The sequence below is a fragment of the Cervus canadensis genome, chromosome 2 (genome assembly GCF_019320065.1).
Source record: "Cervus canadensis isolate Bull #8, Minnesota chromosome 2, ASM1932006v1, whole genome shotgun sequence".
NCBI classification, from domain to species: Eukaryota; Metazoa; Chordata; class Mammalia; order Artiodactyla; family Cervidae; genus Cervus; species Cervus canadensis.
The window spans coordinates 84853291-84875260 of NC_057387.1; the positions used below are offsets into that span (position 1 = coordinate 84853291).

The 21970-nt window shown below is 37.9% G+C and overlaps 1 protein-coding gene across 1 annotated transcript in view; it reads right to left on the minus strand.

The window, feature by feature from the left end:
• The window catches only part of PRKAA2 (protein kinase AMP-activated catalytic subunit alpha 2), a 68960-nt gene extending 53457 nt beyond the window's left edge, over positions 1 to 15503 (minus strand). The window contains exon 1 of the mRNA XM_043461180.1: positions 15333 to 15503. Within this exon, the coding sequence (XP_043317115.1) occupies positions 15333 to 15426 (94 nt within the window). The 5' untranslated portion in view covers positions 15427 to 15503. The remainder of the gene's footprint in view (positions 1 to 15332) is intronic.
• Between the last annotated feature and the right edge of the window lie 6467 nt (positions 15504 to 21970).

Sequence of the window (21970 nt, forward strand, 5' to 3'; positions counted from 1 at the left end):
AGAACCACCTCTTAGTTCCATTGATCCTTTCTGTTGTTTTTCTGGTCACTATTTCATTGATTTGCCTTCTGATATTTATTATTTCCTTTCTTCTACTAACCTTTGGCTTAATTTGCTCTTCTGTTTTGAATTCCTTGAGGTATTAAGTTAGGTGGCTTATTTGAGATCTAATTTCTTAATACACGTGTTACTGTTGTTGTTCAGTCGTGTCTGACTCTGTGACTCCATGAACTGCAGCACACAAGGCTTCCCTGTCCTTGACTACCTCTCAGAGCTTGCTCAAACTCATGTTCACTGAGTCAGTGATGTCATCCAACCATCTCATCCTCTGTCACCCCCTTCTCCTCCTGCCCTCAATCTTTCCCAGCATCAGGATCTTTTCCACTGGCTGTTCGCATCAGGTGGCCCAAGTACTGGAGCTTCAGTTTCAGCATCAGTCTTCCAACAAATATTCAGGACTGATTTCCTTTAGGATTGACTGGTTTGATCTCCATGAAGTCCAAGGGGCTCTCAAGAGTCTTCTCTAGCACCATGATTCAAGTGTCAATTCTTTGCTGCTCAGCCTTCTTTATGGTTCAACTCTCACTTCCGCACATGACTACTGGAAAAACCATAGCATTGACTAGATGGACCTTTGTTGGCAAAGTGATGTCTCTACTTTTTAATACAGTGGCTAGATTTGTTATAGCTCTTCTTCCAAGGAACAAATGTCTTTTAATTTAATGGCTGCAGTCATCATCTGCGGTGATTTTGGAGCCCAAGAAAATAAAGTCTCTCACTGTTTTCACTGTTTCCCCAAATATTTGCCATGAAGTGATGGGACCGGATGCCATGATCATAGTTTTCTGAATGTTGAGTTTTAAGCCAGTTTTTTCACTCTCCCCTTTAACCTTCATCAAGAGGCTCTTTAGTTCCTGTTCACTTTCTACCACTAGGGTGGTGTATTTCCTGCATATCTGAGGTTATGTGTATATATTACTATAATCTTTCCTCTCAGATATACTTTTGTTGCCTCCACAAAATCTAATATACTATATTTCCACTTTCATTTGTCTCAAAATAATTTATTTCCATTTTTATTTCTTCTTTGACTCAATGGTTTCTTATAAGTGTGTTGTTTAGTTTTCATATGGTTTCAGACGTTCTTACTATCTTCTTGTAAATTTCTAGTTTCATACCATTGTGATCAGAAAAGATGGTATGATTTCAATCTTAAATCTGCTAAGACTTGTTTTGTAGCCTATCATATGATCTATCCTGGAGAATGTTCCATATGTACTTGAGAATAATATGTATTCTGTTGGACAGAATGTTACATATGCCCATTTGTTTTCAAGTGTGATTCAATTCCAATGTTTCCTTGTTGAATTTGTTGTATGATCTATCTACTCCTGATAGTGGAATGCTGAAATAACCTACAATTACTGTACTGCTGTTTACTTCTCCTTAAGATCTGTTATTATTTGCTTAATGCATTTTGGTGCCTCTGTGTTGGGAGCATACATACTTATGATTGTAGGGAAATGGCAACCCACTCCAGTATTCTTGCCTAGAAAATGCTATGGACAGAGGAGCCTAGCAGCATACAGTTCATGGGATCACAAAGAGTCAGACACGACTGAGGAACTGAGCACATAATCTCTTGATACACTGATCCCTTTATCATTATACAATGACCCTTTTTGTCTCATTATACTTTTTGACTTGAAGTCTACTTTGTCTGATATGTGTGGTTATGCTCACCTTCTTTTGGTTTCCAATTACTTGAAATATCATCATCCATCCTTTCCTTTGAGCCATTCTGTGTCTTTAAAACTAAAAAGTGTTCTGTAGAACACATATAATTGGGTCTTGTTTTTTTTTTAATCCATCCAGCCACTCTGTGCCTTTGGATTGGTGAATTCAATGCATTTACATTTAGGGTGACTATTTGACATGTAAGAACATACTACTGCCATATTGTCCTTTACCTTGTATTATTTTACTGCTCCACTATTTCTTCCTCTGTTTCTGTCTACCTTTGTAAGTTGGTGGTTTTTCATAGTGATTTTCTCAGTCTCCTATTTTTAAAAAATATTTCATTCTCCACTCTAGATTTTTTTATGGTTACCATGAAAGTTATATAAAACTTTTCATAGATGAAAATTATTTTTCTGCTGATAGCAACTTATCTTCATTTGCCTATAAAGGTTCTTTAGCTCTTTCCTTTTCACATTTTTGACATCACAAATTACCTTTCTTATGATGTGATTACAAGTTGTGGTAGCTATACTTCATTTCCTTTAATTTCTGTGCTATAATTAGGATAAATATATTAAATATTAAATTATATTAAAAATATTAAATATATTATTGCAAAAAGTTACTTTTCTATCATCATAATCAGAGTTGTGTACTTTCATCTTTTGTGCACTTTCAACTTGAAGAGCTCTTCTCAACATTTCCTATAAAGCAGGTCTATTGGTGATTAACTCAGTTTTTGTCTGGGAAAGCCCATATTTCTCCTTCATATATGAAGAATAATTTTGTCAGATTGAGTATTCTTGGTTGGCAGCTTTTATCTTTCAACATTTTGAATATTTCATTCCACTCTCTCCTAGCCTACAGAGTTTCTCCTAATAAATCTGCTGATAGCCTAATGAGGGTAACTCTGTAGGTTACTATTTTTCCTTGCAGTCTTTAAAGTTATCATTAACTTTTGTCAGTTTTAATATAATATGTCTTGGAGAATGTCTTTTTGTGTTTAAATAAGCAGACGTTCTATTAGCTTTGTGGATGTGTATATCCAGTTCCTTCTCCAGGTTTGGAAAGTTCTCAGCTATTATTTCTTTAATACACTCTCTGCTCCCTTTTCCCTCTCTTCTTCCTTTGGCTCACCAGATGAAGTCAGTGAGTTTTTGCAATTTCTTCACTTTTTAAAAATCTTATTTTTCTTTCTCTCTCTGCCATCTGAATCATCTCTAGATCCCTGCCCTTGAGCTTGCTAATTCTTCCATGTGACCTGCTCTATTTCCATTGCATTGTAATTCTTAATCTAATTTATTGAGTTCTTTAGCTCCATAATTTGTTTGGTTTCTTTTTAGAATTTCAATCGCTTGGGTAAAGCACTCCTTCCATTTATTAATTTATTCCTGAGATCACTGTATTGCCTAAGTTTTCCTGCAGCTCACTGAATTTCATTTTAATAGCTATAAAGTTAGATCACAATATTTCAGGTCTTTGGGTTTGGTTGTGGGAAAACTGTCACTTTCTTCTTGTGATAACAAGATTACAATGATATTTTCCCATGGTGCTTTATGAAATGAGACTTTGCCCTCACATTCGAAGTAGCAAAAGATTTTTCTTTATTTAGGCAAGGTTTTGCTTACTTTACTCCTAACAATTCAGTAGGTTGGCAATTAGAAGTCTTCCTTTTGTTTTCCAGAAGGTAGTGGTATAGCACAGGTTATTATTATTATTATTTTCATTTCTCTTACCAGTACAAGGTTGGGAATTGGGAATGTGCATCAACAACAAACATAACTTGGCAGAGAAAATAAAAGAGGAGAGGATAGCTGGTGGCACACTGGAGGAGATGTATGTTAATCTTTGGGCTCTGGGTGTGCCCACAACCTAGTAGAGGGATCCCCAAGTTTGGGGTGAGGGTCCCACCAGCCCATGGGTAGTCCTATGGCCAGAATCATAGGCCCAGTGGACAGGAGATGCTTTCTTTCAGTTCTCTTTGCCTTTTTCTCTTTCCTTTCGCTCTCTCCAGTCACTGAGCACTCTCCACAGAGACAGCAACAGGTCCCTCCAGCTGCGGCATGCACAGCTGGGCCGACCCCCACTCACCACCATCACCCTCCACCTCCTTTGCCAAAAACGGCCTGTGCTGGCCCACTGCAGACCCACTGGCAACATTCCCTCACTCCACAGCCTTTTCTGCATTCCAATCCACCCACTTTCAGGTACAAAGATGGATGGATCTCGAGTGTCCTGGCATGCTATGCAGAAGATTTTTTTTTTTTTTTGGTTATGCATGTCCAATTAGATGTACATTGAAGGGGAGATGAAAAAAAGAAATAACTCATACCATCAAGATACTGACATCACTTCAATCGTAATTATTTTAAAGCCCATGTCTGATAGCTTTAATATCTGAATTCCTATGAGTTTTTTCCTATTGTCTTGCCCTTGTTGCCTAGAATGTTGAACACTGTGTGTGAAAAACTATAGAGGGTCCACTTGATTTTATTATCCTCCAGAGAATAAAGACAGGAGGCAGATAATCTTAATATGTCTAGTATTAAGCTGATTCTAAAGATTTCAGTCTTCAGGGGCTTGCAACCAAAAACCCAACTGCTTACCTGCGACTCTCCTCCTTGATAAGTTATGAACTCCAACTGCTGTCTCCCTAGGATTCAAACTCTGCCTAGCTTTTCTGCCTTTTACCCACTGTTCTCTGGCTTCTTACACTTACTATCTTTACAAATAATAAAATGACTCAAAGAGAAAAGCCAAACAAAATGTCAGACTCACTCCAATGCATTTTTCTTCTCACAGGGATATCAACCACTCAAGTCCTGGCTGCCTTCAGATTTTTAATTTTCTCCAGATTTTCAATTCCACCTTAACTAGAAAGTTGATGTGATGCAAGTTAGAAATCATAGCCAGGCAGGGAAGACAATCACATTAAAATATACAAGTGTGTGTGTGTGTGTGTGTGTGTGTGTGTGTGTGTGTGTGTGTGTGTGTGTGTGTGTGTGTGTGTGTGTGTGTGTGTGTGTGTGTGTGTGTGTGTGTGTTCATTCATTCACTGGCTCAGTCATGTCCGACTCTTCGGGACCCGTGACCTGTTGCTCGGCAGAATTCCCTGTCCATCACCAACTCCGGGAGCTTGCTCAAACTCATATCCATCGAGTCGGTGATGCCATCCAACCATCTCATCCTCTTTCGTCCCCTTCTTCTTTTGCCTTCGATCTTTTCCAGCATCAGGTTCTTTTCCAGATTAAATCTAGATAAATTCCAGATAAAATCTAGAAAAATATTCTTTACCATACCTCACATGGCATACTTTCTGAACTCCCCTAGTTATAATGATCATTCTCTGAATGAAATATAAGTGGCTAAGATTTTTTTTCCAAATTGTGGAACCAAGAACTAAAGCCAATATTCAACATTTAGCTTAATACAAAGTACAGAACTATACTATTAATACCTCTACAACTATCTACTAACATGGTTCATCAATATCAATCTATATGTCTATTTTCTACCCAATAACAATCTTTACACTTAAGTATTCATAATATATACTTCCAAAATTCATGGTCAGATAAAACTTCAATATCTTAGAACTGCTATCAACTGTTCTACTCTCTTATATACCTGCTTTTCAGTTTTGTTCTTACCCTAGATTTGACACTTATCCCTATCAAATTCTACCTAGCAATTCAAAGAGTCAATGCAAATTTAAATTCTCATTCTGTGATTTGTCTATCAATGATCTCATCTAGCTTTGTACTGTCCCAAATAGGAAATCTTACTAGACGTATTAAATAGAGTAAAGGACCAAGATTTCCCTTAGAATGACACCTAAGTTCTTTGGGAATAGTTGTTCAGCAGCAATAAGCCCTCTAAAGCACATTTCTTTATCTTAACCAAAAAGTTACCATAAGACACAAAGCCAAATTTCTTACTAAAAGCAAATTTATAGTATATAGTATAACCATCATACTACTTAACTGTGAATTAGTAGAGCACTGAGAAGACCTGGTATAAATCTGAGTAAAAGGCAGATTCATTATATCATATTTGACATAGAATTCTAACATGAGAGAAGAATCATTTAAGTAAATTCTGTTTTGAATATTTCCCTCTTCCTTCTTTCCAGATACTCCCAATTTGTAGTATCATTGCCACATTTTTGACAATGACATAAACAGTTTGCTTAAAATCTTGTATGATTAAACATGGTAGGTCCTTAAGATATAATTGGTTCTATTATCTCATTAACTAAGTCTGGCAGAACTCAACTCAATTATGGAATACATATGGTATCAAGTTATGCTCCAACACATTAAAAACAAAAATTAAATAATATTTATGGTATTTATCAAGTAAAGTAAGAATTTAGAAAAAAAATTATGGCATACTTAAAACTTTAATTCCATTATTTTCAATTATGATAGCTATATAGCCATCTTATAACTAATTTATAATTTAGAAATTGAGATATTAGAATATATTGCTCACTATGTTTTTAATAGTGCATAAAATGTAAATACAAAATAATATGAAGAATAAAGATTCCAAAAGAAAGTATTTCAATAAATTAATACACTAACATTCAGGATAAGAGATGTTATAGCAAGATTTGATGATTCTATAAAAGCTGTTTAAATAAACTAAGGGCAAATTTAAAAAAGGATTATTAACACTCAAAAATAAAAGCACTACCAAAAGAAATATAGTAAAATTTATCAGAGGCAAACACTGTCAACCATAAGACACCACTTAAGCAAGAATACTGTTCCCTTGAAGGGGTGCAGATTTCTATTATTAGCAGAGATAAGAGCTGCCTCAAATTCTTTCCTTAATAACACTATACTAAAAATAAAATGGTTGCCACATTTCAAAACAAACACATTGCTTTGCATATGCATTTCAATGGTCTAAATAATAGATAAAAATCTATTTAACCTGATTCAAAGTGTTTTCTCTTACATTTGCAACTAATAAACACACCAGGGAGACTGGCTCTCACTTTCATAACACATTCAATATTTTAGGGGTCTTCTGCCACCCACTTTCTCATTTGAGATTAGATCTTCTGTTAGATCCAATTAAATTATCTACCTGGCTTCAAAATATTAACTACTTTCTCTATAAAGTACTTTCCCTATCATTAAGGAAACCACAAGAATCTCAGAAGAGTAAATGCAACAGTATAATCACTACAAAGCAGTACAAACGCTTTAAGGAAAGCTAACATGGACTACAAGGTAAGTGACTATTTTGGCACATTAAAAAAAAAAAAGTACAACTAGATAAAGCAGTGCCGTGTCAGCATGGGAAAGGGAGAAAGTCCACGGAATTGAAGTAAGTTCCTCAGTATATGATCAACTACAAAAATCCTTTCTAACTCACATAGATATGTGTGGAGAAAGAGTGCAGAAAGGCATTTTTAGCTCAGAGTCTGCATTACGAAGTTTGAAAAATATTAACTGTGTGTATTATTTTGGTTCTACTGCAATAGAACCTTGACAACAAACTACACATAAAAACTGCCAGCTGCCGCTCACATTCTCCTCCCTTCCCCAGCTTTGCCTCCTTTATCCAAGAGTTCTGTGATCACTACCATGAGACCTGGAATAGGTATCTGTTACCTGTTTGCATATATACATTGCATACATATACATGGTATACAGAAGACGGTGATAAGTGAGCAGTGTCTGGAGAATTAGATTAATAAACATACACAAATGAAATATGAAAAAAGGCCAGAGAAAAATAAAACAGAACATAGTAAACCCTTTCTTCTCAACATCAAATAAATCCTGATCTCAGAACCAGATCACAGATTATTCTCAGAGTTCAGCTAATTACAGGTTTAAGGCCATAATAGGGTCCAAGTATACAAGTACATAAAAGTTAAGTACTTGTAATTTTCACTTACATTTTCTCCTGTATTACTCTCAAAAGTATAAAAGAACATATAAGTCTTATTCTCTTTTTCAGAGATCAAGTGACTTTGACTTGTAACAGCAAACTTCCACACAGGAGGCCTTCTAAATCCAGTATTCTCTATACTGTATAACATCCTGTCTTTGTGGACTTCCTCTGAATCTGTCCATCATTTATAACATTGTTTCCTATGGAAAAGTGTCTTTCAAGAATCAATCCATTATACAAAATGAACAAAATCCATTCAGCATTAAGGACAAAACACTGAAATCATAAAAATAAGATAAATCAGGTGCAAAAAACCCTAAATAGCACACTATTTACTTGATTATTTAAGAAAGATGATGAATTCATTTTCATTCCAACATTAACAGTCTAGTATTTCAGAAAATATATAGCTTCATTAGTTGGAAGTATTGCTTAACAGCTGTTTAGAATTACATATCTTCAGAAGTAAAACCAGTTCAGCTAGCAATTTATATGAACATCAACAGTTACTCCCATTTCATTCTTATTTTATTCATTTTCCATATTTGTGAAAAAACACATTTCATGACTTAACCCAAAAAGATACTGGATTTTTAATATAAATACTAAAAACTAAATATCATATAGCACAAATGAGTTAATCATTAGGAACCTTCCAATGCAGGCAACCAAAACAACTGGGGCAAATTATTAAAGTTAAGTCTCAATGTTGCAATCAGAATCGCAATCAGTAAACATTTACTATTAATGACACCTCACACAGGGTACAGGGTTCACTCCAAATGGCCATGTATCTAGTCATCTCCACAACAGCCATCTCTCTGCAAAGTATCTCATCTTCTCTTAAGCCATTTTATGTGCCTCAATTCATGTAATCCTTAAAAAAAAACCTAGAATGTAGGTAGCCAAGTATTGTTACTGTCATTTTACAAAAGAGGAAACAAGCTCAAGGAAGTTTAATGGTTTCCCAAATTCATATAACTGGCAGTAGCATGAAATGAAAATCCCCAGCTAATGCCTTCCAAAACCAATGTTCCTTCATCCTAGGACATCGTTATTTTTAACAAATTCTCTTTAGTCTGGTTACTGAAGGCCACTGGCAATCTTTAGTCAAAGTTATTTTCATAACGGGGATGGGGGAACCCTGAAATACCTGGTATTTTAAAGAAATTTGGGTTAAAAGTGTCAGAATTCAGTAAATTTATCATATAAAAAATGGAATGGACTGAGACACAAGCATAAAATTTATATGAAAATATAATTTTTAATCATCCATATGTAATTTACCTGCCTGCCAATGCAGGAGACTTATGAGACAGGGGTTCAATACCTGGATGGGGAAGATCCCCTGGAGGAGGGAACGGCAACCCACTCCAGTATTCTTGCCTGGAGACTCCCCATGGACAGAGGAGCCTAGCAGGCTACAGTCCATTGGGTCGCAAAGAGTGGGACAGACTTGCATCAGAGAACCCTAAATTTGCCACTTCTGCAACTTACTAGCACTGTGACCTTAGGCAAATTAAAGTATCTAATTCTCAATATCTACATTTGCAAAATGGAGATAATACCAAATCCAGGATTACTTTGGGGAATAAATAAAACCAAGTGCATATATAGTAAATATCAGTCAGTCAGTTCAGTCACTCAGTTGTATCCGACTCTTTGCGACCCCATGAATCGCAGCATGCCAGGCCTCCCTGCCCATCACCAACTCGTGGAGTTTACTCAAACCCATGTCCATCGAGTCGGTGATGCCATCCAACCATCTCATTCCCTGTCTTCCCCTTCTCCTCCTGCCCCCAATCCCTCCCAGCATCAGGGTCTTTTCCAATTGAGTCAACTCTTCTAGTGTCAACTTAATCAAGTTGTAGCTTTTATCACTAAATTGTTACAAATATGTTTCCCTTTTCTTTTGTTTACATTACATCTTTATTTCAGCTCTGGTCTTCAGTAATTCAAACTTCTACTAAGCCAGAAGGAACAATTAAACTTATCTATATTTTGAAATTAAATCTCCAAAAATCGGTTGCAAATAAATTTCACATTCCAGTGTTGTTGCTAAGGAGAAGAAGAAAACAAAGCCCAGAGAGGTTTCAAGTATTCTTTAGGGCCTTGACACTACAGTTCAGTTCAGCTGCTCAGTCGTGTCTAATTCTTTGCGACCCCATGAACTGCAGCACACCAGGCTTCCCTGTCCATCACCAACTCCTGGAGCTTGCTCAAACTCATGTCCATCGAGTCCGTGATGCCACCCAATCATCTCCTCCTCTGTTGTCCCCTTCTTCTCCTGCCTTCAACCTTTCCCAGTATCAGGGTCTTTTCCAATGTCAGTTCTTCACATCAGGTGGCCAAAGTAATGGAGCTTCAGTTTCAGCATCACTCCTTCCAATAAATATTCAGGACTGATTTTCTTCAGGATGGACTGGTTTGATCTCCGTGCAGTTCAAGGGACTTGACACTACATGAGGGTCAAAAACAATGCCAGTGTGGGCCAGAAATACCACAGGTATAACTCTGAGGTCAACTGACCGTAGTTGTCTGAGATCTAATTTATCACTTAGGACTTGGTATTTATATTTCTAGGGCTTCCCAGGTGGAACAGTAGTAAAGAATCCGCCTGCCAATTCAGGAGACACAGGAGACAGGAGTTCAGTCCCTGGGTTGAGAAGATCCCCTAGAGCAGGAAATGGCAACCCACTCTAGTATTCTTCCCTGAAAATTTCCATGGACAGAAGAATCCGGCAGGCTACAGTCCATGGAACTGCGAAGAGCCGGATACAATTGAATAACTGAAAACAAGCTCTACATTTGCTTATCTTTCCTGTTATCTTACACAGAAGTGAAGACTTAATAAAATATTTACTTAATTTCTTGACAGTCAATTCTGTGAGCCATTCACATAACTATTCGAAAAACAACAAAAAACAAAGCCTTGATGAGACCTTTCTGACTAGAAAAGGCTACTTTGACTGAAAGCATCCTATGAGATGGTTGGATGGCATCACCAACTTGATGGACATGAGTTTGAGCAAGCTCTGGGAGCTGGTGATGGATGGGAAGCCTGGTGTGCTGCAGTCCATGGGGTTGCAAAGAGTCAGACAAGATTGAGCGACTGAACTGAACTGATCCTATGGTGCACAATTCTAATGAAGAATAATGATTTCATAAATCAAATCTGTCAGTTCTCACCCTGAAAATACAAGCTTCTTTTTAAAATATAATTACCATTATATTTAAAACACTTTTTTTCTTCAGCTGGTCTTTGTAAAACACATACACAAGATCTATTCTTCTAGAATTTCTATGACATTATTTAGGTAAGAACTAAGCAAGTCTAATTACAAGAGCTCTTAAACAGCAGTTATACTTTACCTGGGAAAGAGTAAGAACCAAAACAATACAAAGAAAAACATTCAAGTAGATAAAATGCACTACTTCAAACTCTGACAGCCAACATAATCTGTTTCCATAAGCACTCCCCTAGTACTCTTACACTAGAACAATGGAGAAAAATCAACTCAATATTTTAAATAAGGTTTCAATTATTTATCAACAATTAGAAGGATTTCCACATGTTTTTAAAAGTAGCTTTAAACAAATGCTATTAAGTGAAAACTAGTTATTTCCATTTTTGTTCATTGTATCTAACTTTGATCTGTAAATTGATACATCAACAACTGAAGTTAAAATTTCAATATCTATAAATAACATAATAGCTAAAGAGAGAAGGCACATAAAATATTCAGCACTTATCCATTTCCATGTTTTCATAGCCATATAAAACTAAACCATCTACTACTGTTTTTTAGTAGAAATTAAATTTATAAAGTCTAAATCAATAGCAAATCAAAATGTAAGTATTTTCTTTCCTTTTTTAATGTAAGTATTTTCAATAAACGGTCCTGGAACAATTGGATATCCATACTCAAAAAGTTGACCTCAGAATCTCAACTTAGACCATACTCAAATGTTAACTCAAAATGAGTCCTAGATGTAAATATAAGAGCTAAAACAATAAACCTCTATTTTTAAAAAAAAAATGGGAAGAAATCCTTGAAACCCAAAGCAAAGATTTCTTAAATATAACACCAAAAGCATCATCCATAAAAGGAAATAGTCAATAAGCAGGACCTCATAAAAATTCAAAACACTTATACATGTCAGACAACTGACGTGAAGAAAATATTTGCAATAAGGGACTTGTATCCAGAATTTATAAAAAAAAATTCTTATAAACTCACCTTAACCAATCCAACAAATGAACTAAAGATATGAAAAGACATTTCACCCAAGATACACAAATGGTTATTCACTACATGAAAAGATGTTCAGTATCATCACTAGGAAAGCACAAATTGAAACCCCAATGAGTTACCATTTCACACCTACCAGAAGAGTTTTAAGAAGACAATAAACAAATGTCAGTGAGGATTTGGAGAAACAGGAACGCTCATACATTATTGGTGGGATTGTAAAATGGTACAACCACTTTGGAAAAGTGTGCAGTTTCTCCAACAGATAAAAATAAAATTATGATACAAGCCAACAATTCTACTCTTAGGTATCTACCCAATATATATGAGAACATATATCCACAACAAAGACTTGCATACAACATTTGTGGTGGCATTATCTGTAACAGTCCCAAACTGAAAACAGGTCATCAACAGGTGACTGCATAGGCAAAATGTGGCATGTTCATGAGGTGGAATATTATTCAGCAATGAAAAGGAACCATGCTGTGTCATACATGAACATCAAACGCCTTGTTACAGGAGTCAGACATGAGAGACTTCATATTCAATGATCTCATTTATAAGAAATGTCCAGAGAAAGCATATTTATTCAGACAGAAAACAGATTAACAGTTTCTTAGGGCTAAGGGTTAACTATAAATGGCACGAGGGATCTTATTGTGGTGATGAAAATGTTATAAATCTATAAAATGGTTGTACCATTCAATAAAGTCACTAAAAATCACTGACTTGTACTACGCATGATACATTTAGAATGGGTGACTTTTATATGTTAAATATGCTTGAAAAAAAGTTGTATTTAAAAATAAACATGCTTTTGTTTCTAGTCCCTTAAAGAATTACAATGGACCCTTGAACAACACTGGAGATGGGGCACTGGACCCCAGGAAGTTGAAAACTTGTGTATAACCTTATATTCAACCCTCAGTATTCATGGTTCCACATTTTAGGATTCAACCAACCTGGACTGTATAATACTGCAGTATTTATTTAGAGGAAAAAAGTAATCTGTTGTAAAAGTAGACCTCTGAAGTTCAAACTCATGCTGTTCAAGGGTCCACTGTAAATGAGTAAGTTTAGACTGCTGCAACTTACATAATTTTTATTAAGCAATTGTACTGATTCTAACTTTGGATGGGAGAGCACTGCCTAACTTTGGAGAGGAGCTCATACAGTGTTAGGAAATCATCCCAGTTGGTTGCTCACTGGGAAGGAGTCTTCCAGGAAAAGGATTTCTCATAAATCCAAGTACCTTCTGTTGGTTTATATTTTAAGTCAGTGCCTAGAAGCAGTTCAAGGATATATACAAAAAGGAGATTTAAGCTGTCCTGTGACAATGGACCAAATGATCTATCTAATGGGTATTTTAGCCAACAATCAGATTACACAAGAATTTTTTAAAAAACAATTTTTAACACAATTTGAAAAGGAACAGTATACATTACATAACCTGGAAAGTGAACATGCCTAGATGGTGAAGACTTGAGTGTATAACATCAAAACACAATAGTCCTTAGTAATGTCACAGCATGAATCCAGTTCCTGAATCTTCATATATTCACTCTAAATATATTCTCTTCACTTACCACTTTATGAGGTCTTGCAAACCTAAGCCAGGACTTCACAGCCCTCACAGGACGTGAACGGATTTTACAAACCTGAGGTCTTTACACAAATACCAGCCTATCAGTAAGGCCATGCCTGACAATCTTACTGAAAATTACTAACTGCACGAAACTCTGATTCATTTTTCTTCACAGCACAAAAAATACTACACACACACATATATATACACATAGTGATTACTCTCTTCCCCTACTAGAATATAAGCACCACAAAAGGAAAAATTTTACTGATTTTGCTCCTAGGGTGTCCGCATTACCTAGAACAGTGCCTGCCTCACTGTAGGCACTGAGTGTTTACTGAACAAAAGAAAGGGTATCAGTAAATAAAATAAAATAAAAGTAAATAAAAACTGATTCCTGCCATCCGAATGAACGAGTCTCTTCTATCCACTTACAGCCTGGATTCAAGGTTAAAATAGGATTTTTGGATGAACTGAAAGACTAGTATTGATATATACACTACCATGTGTAAAACAGCTAGCTAGTGGGAAGCTAAGGTATGGCACAGGGAACTCAGCTGGGTGCTCTGTGATGACCTAGCAGGGTGGGAGGGAGGCTCAAGAAGCAGGGAATACATGTATACTTGTAGCTGATTCACAATGTCATAGAGAAGAAACTAACACAAAATTGTAATTTACTCTCATTTTTAAAACTTAAGATTTCTTCACTATGATTTTTTAAGGGAATAGAGGCCTCAATAAAATCTTCAAGCTGCCTATGCAACATCTTCCCAGCAAAAGGAAAAAAGAAAAAAGAAACAACCCAAAGAAGTATTTTTAATAAGTTGGTTCTAGTTCTGGAGAGAGGACAAGTTAATTAATCCCACATGACTCTTATTAACAAGAAAAACACGAAAGTTCAATACTTAACTAGTAACCAGAAAAAAAAAAAAAAAAATCAAAGCAGCCTGTTTTTCTACACCCAAAATGGGATCCCATCACCTAAGAATACAGAGCTCAGCAGAGTATGTCTTAGCAGTTCTGGCCTCAGCCCTACATCCTCCAAAATCCAACACCAAAGTCCCTTTTTCCTCTCCCTCCATCCTAGAAGCCTTCCTAGAACCATTTTACACACACCAACCAAACTTCAGACCTCCCAGTTCTAACTAAGCCCTGACCCAACCCAGCTGCATCCCAGCGTTTCCCACGGCCAGCAGAAAGACCCACCTACCTCGCGCCCCGGGATCCCCCCCTAGACTACCAGCCCCACTAATCCAGAGTCAGGGAGAACACAAGAATCCAGACAGCAGGACTTCCCAGCCTGGCCAAAATTGGAAGACATTTTAGACCTTCATCCCGGTTCTGCCAATTTTGGTGTGACCTTGAACACGTCCCTCCTAGGGGGTCCCCATTTTCTCACGTTAAAGGCGAAGATAACACCTGCACCTGCTGTAATCACACGTGAAGCGCTAACGGGACACCTGGCACGAAATGGGAACTCCACCATCAAGACCGTGGGTCATTCCCCAGCCCTATCCTTACAGCCTCCCAGCTGAAAGGCATCTCGCCCAACAACCCAGTCTCCGGCTTTCAGAGGGGGGCACTGGGGTCGGGCGGTAGAAGCCTGCTGGACGCCAGTCCCAGGACCCCGCGACGCCCCCGCCCGAGCCCCCTCGCCGGGCCCCCGCCGCTGCCGCAGGGCGAAGCGGTACCCACTGCCTTCTCTGGGTCCCCAGGTTCCGCGCGGCCCGGGCGCGGCCGCTCCACCTGCCGCCAGGCCCCGCCACCCGCTGCCCGCTCGCGGCCCGGCGCCCCCGGACTCCGGGGCTCGGCCTCCCGCGAGGCGCGGCGTACTCAACTCTTCACTTTGCCGAAGGTGCCGACGCCCAGCGTGTCGCCCAGCACGTAGTGGCCGATCTTCACCCGCCCGTCGTGCTTCTGCTTCTCAGCCATGTTCGGCGCGCGCAGCCTCGCTCCGCCGCCGCGGGATCCTGTGTGCGGCGGCCGCCGCCGCCTACCCACAGTGCAGCGGGCCCGCGGGGGGCGGGGGCCCGAGACTTGGGGACCAGGCGGGGCGGGGCGGGGGGAGGGGGGACGCGAGCAGGTCGGGGTCGGGGCGTGGGCGTGTGCGCGCCGAGGCCCCGTGGGCGGGCGTCGGGCCGGCGTGGGCCCGGGGCCAGGGCCCTGGGGGCGCAGTGCAGGGAGGGTGGGCGCTGGGTGCGGGGGAGGTCGGAGGCCCACAGGTGTGCGCGGAGCGGGGTGGGGGATGGATGTCACCTCGCTACCTGGAGGAGGGGCCCGGGGGTGGGAGCCGGGCTAGGGGGCCCGCGAGCAGAGCCTGTCAGAGTGGAAATGAGAGGGTGAGATTTGGGCCGAATCTTGGCGAGTGGAAAGAGATGGAAGTATTAATAGAACCTGGAGAAGAGAAACAGGCCTGGAGTGTAGGGAGAGAGAGGCGTGAAGAGCCGCGTGTGGGTCTGAGGGAAGTCAGCGCTGGCGGCAGTGGGGAAGGGCCGTGATCGAAGGTCAGTCGGAGGAGAGTCACAAGGAAGTTTTTGGAGTCACGGACTGTTTTCATACAGGTCACCACGGCACAAACAGAAAAAGCCAACTCTGTCCTGGCTTCACTGGTCCTCCTCCACGTACTGTCTAATTCTCAGTTATGGAGGACAGACCCTCTCCTCTAGAGCTCCCGGTTCTGACTAGTTTGCACAAAGTTCTCCGATCAGTCCCAGTATTTGCTCAACTGTATTTTAGACATACTTACGTAAATATATGGGCTTTCTAGGCGGCTCAGTGGTAAAGAATCCACCTGGGAGACAGGGGTTCGATCCCTGGGTTGAGAAGATCCCAGGGAAAAGGAAATGGCAATCCACTCCGGTAGTGTTGCCTGGGAATTCCCATAGACAGAGGAGCCTGGTGGGCTGCAGTCCATGGGGTCGCAAAGGAGTCAGACAGGACTAATCAAGTATATATAGCATAGAAATTGTGGTAGAGCGGCACAAGAGGGAAATAGTGAAAGAAATTGAAGAGGGAAACTGAACGTAGTGAGCTTGGGGGGTAAGCTACCTAAGGAACAAGGGCAATGTAGGGGCACAAATTAAAGGTAAAGATTGAAGGGGGAGTGAGGAAACTAGAAGCAGGCAGAGCCTTAAAAACTGCTAAGATACAGTAAGTACAGTGATTATGGCTTCCTCCTCCCGCCCTCCCTTCTCCCCTCTTTTCTTCTTTCGTTCCTTCAGTCTCTTGGTTTCCAGTGTTGCCTGTCTTTCAATGCTTAAAAATCATTTGCCTATTGGGAATAAATGTTTAAGGATTAGTTGAACATCTTTTACCTTTGTGTATGACGGTAGAGTTTCAAGGTCACATTCCTCAAATAGTCTCATTGCATTATTTATACGTAAAGAGAGAAATGTATTAAAAAGGATAAGACAACAAAAGTTCCTTTTCTGAGAAGTGATGAATATGCAAATGGAAAACTTGCATCTATTCTGCACACCAAGCCAATCTGATGAGAGATGATCATGGCTTATAAATTATAGACACCACAGCTGTTGAACAGAGGCTATTTCTGTTCATTCTTGGGATCATCTTTCTTGCTGACAAGAAGTATCATTTAAGAATCACTCTACCTAGCTGGCAATTGGGGGAAAATAGACATTTATTTTGATACTGGTATTTGGTTAAGGATCACTCCTTCGGTATTTATTCAAGTAAGAAAAAATATCTGTTCTGCTTTTGAGAAATAAGATGAATGTGTCACTTGTTTTAACATCCCAGTAAAAGATGTTAAAGACTATTAGATTGCTTTCTTGAAGCTTTATGAAGACAGCCTATAAAGAAATTTTAAAGCATTCTGCACTGTCTTAACTATTGGTGGATAATTAAACTTTAATTATTATATGCCACATAACTATAATCCTTACCTAGCAACTATGAACCACTTTGTAGTTTTATTATTATACCAAACAAGTAGATGATACTTCATAGATTAAAAAGCTCATTTGAATGCAATTATCTCAGTTAGTTGTCATAAAAGAAACTTATTATTATCCCCATTTTATGATGATAAAACCTAGATTTTCCCTTTCTGATTTGCCCAATGCTAACCAATTAAGTGGCAGATTCAGAATTCATATCCAGTTCTGACCTGTCCTTTTGTGTTTCTACTATGAAACATCTGCCCATATAAAAAAGAGTATGTGATGCTCTAAAAACATAAATTTTTTACAATTACTGTTACATTGTCATGTTTTTATTATTTTTAGGGAATGTCAACAATATGTACTTTAAACTTGTATTTTTATCTGTTTTCATGACTTTCGTTTAGAGGCTAGATGGAATGCTAAGTGGGTGATGACAATGGGAAAGGACAATTCTTTGTGGCATCACTCAGCCTTCTGTTGCCTGAATAATTTCAACTGTGATTCCATATTTGCCTCTCTTACCCAACAGTACAACATGAGAATTCATCAGATTGAATCTCCTTAAAGAGCCATGCCACTTGGGGAGGGTCTTACCAGCCCCCAAGAAGTCCTAGTAAATACGATAGACCCCATTTTATTGTTTTCAGTGATGTTTTAGTGTCCGTTTGTTGTTCAGCGCCAGTCTCTAAGATTACTGTCCCCTGGGAAGCTATTCAGTTCTTAACCAGGTCCAGCTATTACTGCTTTACCCTCTTATTATGGTGACTTTGGAGTTACTTGACTTCAGATCCTCTCTACTGGGAACCTGAGTGAGAGAATAATGGAGCACCACCTAAACAAATACACTTAACTAGATTCCATTGGTATTATCAATAACCACTTTCTTCTATTCTTTGCTTCTCCTTGAGGCTTACCTACTCTGACCACCCACCTGCACACTCTATTCTGCATTCTCCATTCCCCTAGCCCTTCTCTGCTTTTTCCATGGCACTAACTTTCTGACATACTGTTGAATTTACTTGTTTATTACATTTTTGTTTTGTGTATCTCTTGCAACTAGAAGGTAAGCTTCACCAAAGAGTTTCTTCCCCTCTCTTTTTATTCACTGATGGATATACCCTCAGCACAGATGTACCCTAGTGAGTCACAGACTCCTTCTTCAGTGGATTAAGCTTGTGTGGCACCTGAAGTTAATAAGATGAGGCAGAACCTCCTTAATGAAAAAATACAAAGTTGGGGATGTAAGTAAATATTTGAAATTAAATCTACAAAATTTTTGAAGTTAACAACACAAACTTACCAAATCCAGAAAAATTACGTTTTTATAAATTAACTATTCCACCTATCTCTATAATACTTGCTTTCTACATATTTTGGCTGTGTATTCTTTGATTGCCTCTTCATATTTTATATTCTTATAGAGAGAATAGAAAGATAATTCTGACCTTCCTCTAACATGATTGATCAAATTTTTGTTCACATCTTCCTCTTCAGGATCCGCATAGCACTTTTTTCATAGAATTAATATAGCATCTATCAATTCTGTTATTATATATGTGAATATTTCATATACCTTTCACATTTCATATACAAACTAATATTTCATATACATGTGAAAATAACATACCCTTTCTGCTGCTACTGGGACTTGACAGAACCTAGTATATCATTCCTGAAATATTTATTGAATTGGATTAAAGAAAAAGATTACCAAAATGCAGAACCAAGGAACAAGAATACAGGAAAGAGCATTTGAAAAAGAAGTCAAACAATATCAATTTGATTTCACACACACATGTATTAAATACAAAGCAGAATTTTTGGTATAGCAGTCATTAGTGAGATTGGAGATGGGCAGAACCCAGAACATATAGGACCTTAGAAATTCATGATAAGGTATTCTTTCCTATTATTGTTCTCCAATTTAAAGTAAAAAGAAAGTTGGACACTCACTGATTAATAAAATGTGCTGATGGTGTCTTATAGGTAGTATTAGTTCAGTAATTGCTTCTTTTATATTTTTATTATGAAAATTTCAAACATACACCAAAGTAGGATAAATAACTCCCATCCTTAATGATTATCAGTATTATTATCATTTACCAATCTATTTTTTCACTTTTTTTTGTTTCATAGGGTGTTTTATTAAAATTATTTGTTTGCTGTTTTACTGGTAAATACTTTAGTATACACTGCTAATAGATAAGGACTTCTTTTTAGCATAACAATGCTACCATTATCATATCTAACAAAATTAACAATAATTCCTTACTATTATAAACCACCCATTCTGTGTTCAATTTCTCTTGATTGTCTTAAGAATAACTCTACATCTGGTTTATTCTAATCAAGATTTTTGAATAGCATTTTATTGAGATGCATCTTATGTTTCTTTTAATCCATGACTTTTTTCCTCCCTCTTTAAAAAGTGTCATTTGTTTGTTTAATAAGTAGGTCATTTTACCTGTTGAATATTCTAAACCCTGTTGGATTTAGTTTAACAATTATTCTTGATCATCAAAGGTAACATGGTGTTGTAGGAAGCATAGTATTTAGAAACAAAAATCCTGAATTCATGTCTCAGCTTAATCACTTAGTGTGTCCTTAAACAGATCGATTTACATCTCATTGGTAAAACTAGTAGTGTTAGGAAATTCAATGCCCAAATCCAATGCCCATTTCAGAATGAAACTATCAAAGGAAAAGGGAGATTACTATGAAGTACTATAGACTATAGTCCAATGTATCTCAAGAAACTGATCTTGGTACATTATTTTCCCTACACATGTTTTACCTCTTGACATTTATTATTATTGGTGTGTAAGGTTGAGAGGATAATATTACCTGGCCCAACAGTCTTCCAAAAAATAAGTATATACAATACATGTGACAACCGTTAAAACCCTTTAAAGGAAGTGTAAAACTTTGTGATGTTATTTTTAGCAGGTATTCTAATAACAAATATTAAATTTAATGTAATCCATTTTCATTTTCATCTGAGTATATTTCTAAATTGCTTCAATATGGGTCAACATTTTTTTCAGTGTAGTTAAGAAAAATATAAAACATTTTGGATCAGATTTTCTCCATGGCCAGATGCATTAATTGGAAAAACAAAGGTTGTTTGCTTTGCTGTATAAACATTATGGATCTAACAGCATTTTTAGAATCTTGCTTTCATGTGTGTGTTGACAGCTTGTCTGAAGAAAAAAAACAACAACAAACTCAAACATACTTTTAGATCAATTAAATCAATTCTTTCCCCCCTGGTATGGATTCAGTGCCTAGCTATACTGTGCTTTTAAACTAGTGAGGTTTGAATAAAATGATACCAATGTCACCTTGACATGATTATCATCTATATTATAGCTGTGTGTTGGGATTAAAACAACCCTTGACAGAACTATAGCATATACACATTATTTGAATATAATTGATTATAATATTCAAATATAATTATTTGAATATAATACACTTTTAATGACCCCCAGTGGGTGTTAATGCTTTGGCTTTTTGGTTCAATCCTGTGAACATTAACTACAAAGCTTTAACATGATTAATTAGTGCAAACTTAAGACCAATTAGCTAATTTCAAAATTTCCTAATGCTCCATATATATTAAAGTAACTCTCCCTCCAAGATTAAAGACCTAAAAAAAATAGCCAGAGATTTCTATTTCTTTTCTGTGGGCAAGCACTAGGTGCCCTTCAAGGGCTCTTAACTCTGAGGTTCTGATTCTATGAAATTAACTGTATTACATTCATTAAGGGGCTTCCCTGGTGGCTCAGTGGTAAAGAATCTGCCTGCAAGGCAGGAGACTTAGGAAATGCGGGTTTGATCCCTAGGTTGGGAAGATCCCCTGGAGGAAGGAAATGGCAGCCCATTCAAGAATTCTTACCTGGAGAATCACATGGACAGAGAAGCCTGGTGGGCTACAGTCCATGGGGTCACATAGAGTTGGACACAGCTGAAGTGACTGAGCACACATGCATTCATTAATAAACTTTTCACCCTTTGTTTTTTAAATGTTGAAATGTTTTTAAAGTGGTATAAAACTAGTGATCTTACCAAGGAAAGATTCCCAGATTCTTTGGGTATATTGCTACTTGTTCTAAATATATGCATTCATTGAAAAAAAGATGTGCTAAGTGCCGACTGTGTGCTAGATACTGTTTTAGGCACTGGGGATATAGTAGTGAATTAGACATCTGCTGCTTGTCTCATTTATCACTCATAGTGTTAGCATTTGTTAAAGAAAAGCTGTTCACAGCAGTTTTAAAGAAGCTAAGTTGACTATATTTGTAGGGACTATCTAAGGGGTATTACAGGAGGTGAGAGAGATTGTCTTGGTCTCCATTCTGAATACAGCAAGAAAAGTGGGGATTTGTAGCCAAGGAGCTGCGTGGCAGTATTGGTGAGTAGAAAATTACTAGGAGGGTAGGGTAATTCTTTGTTTGATTAACCTAGCAGGATCCTTGCTGAAAGAAGGCCAAGGTGATGGCGAGGATAAGGAATTTTATTGGATATTGAGGATGATTATTCTGGCTAAACCAAACTTAACAGTGTGTGTA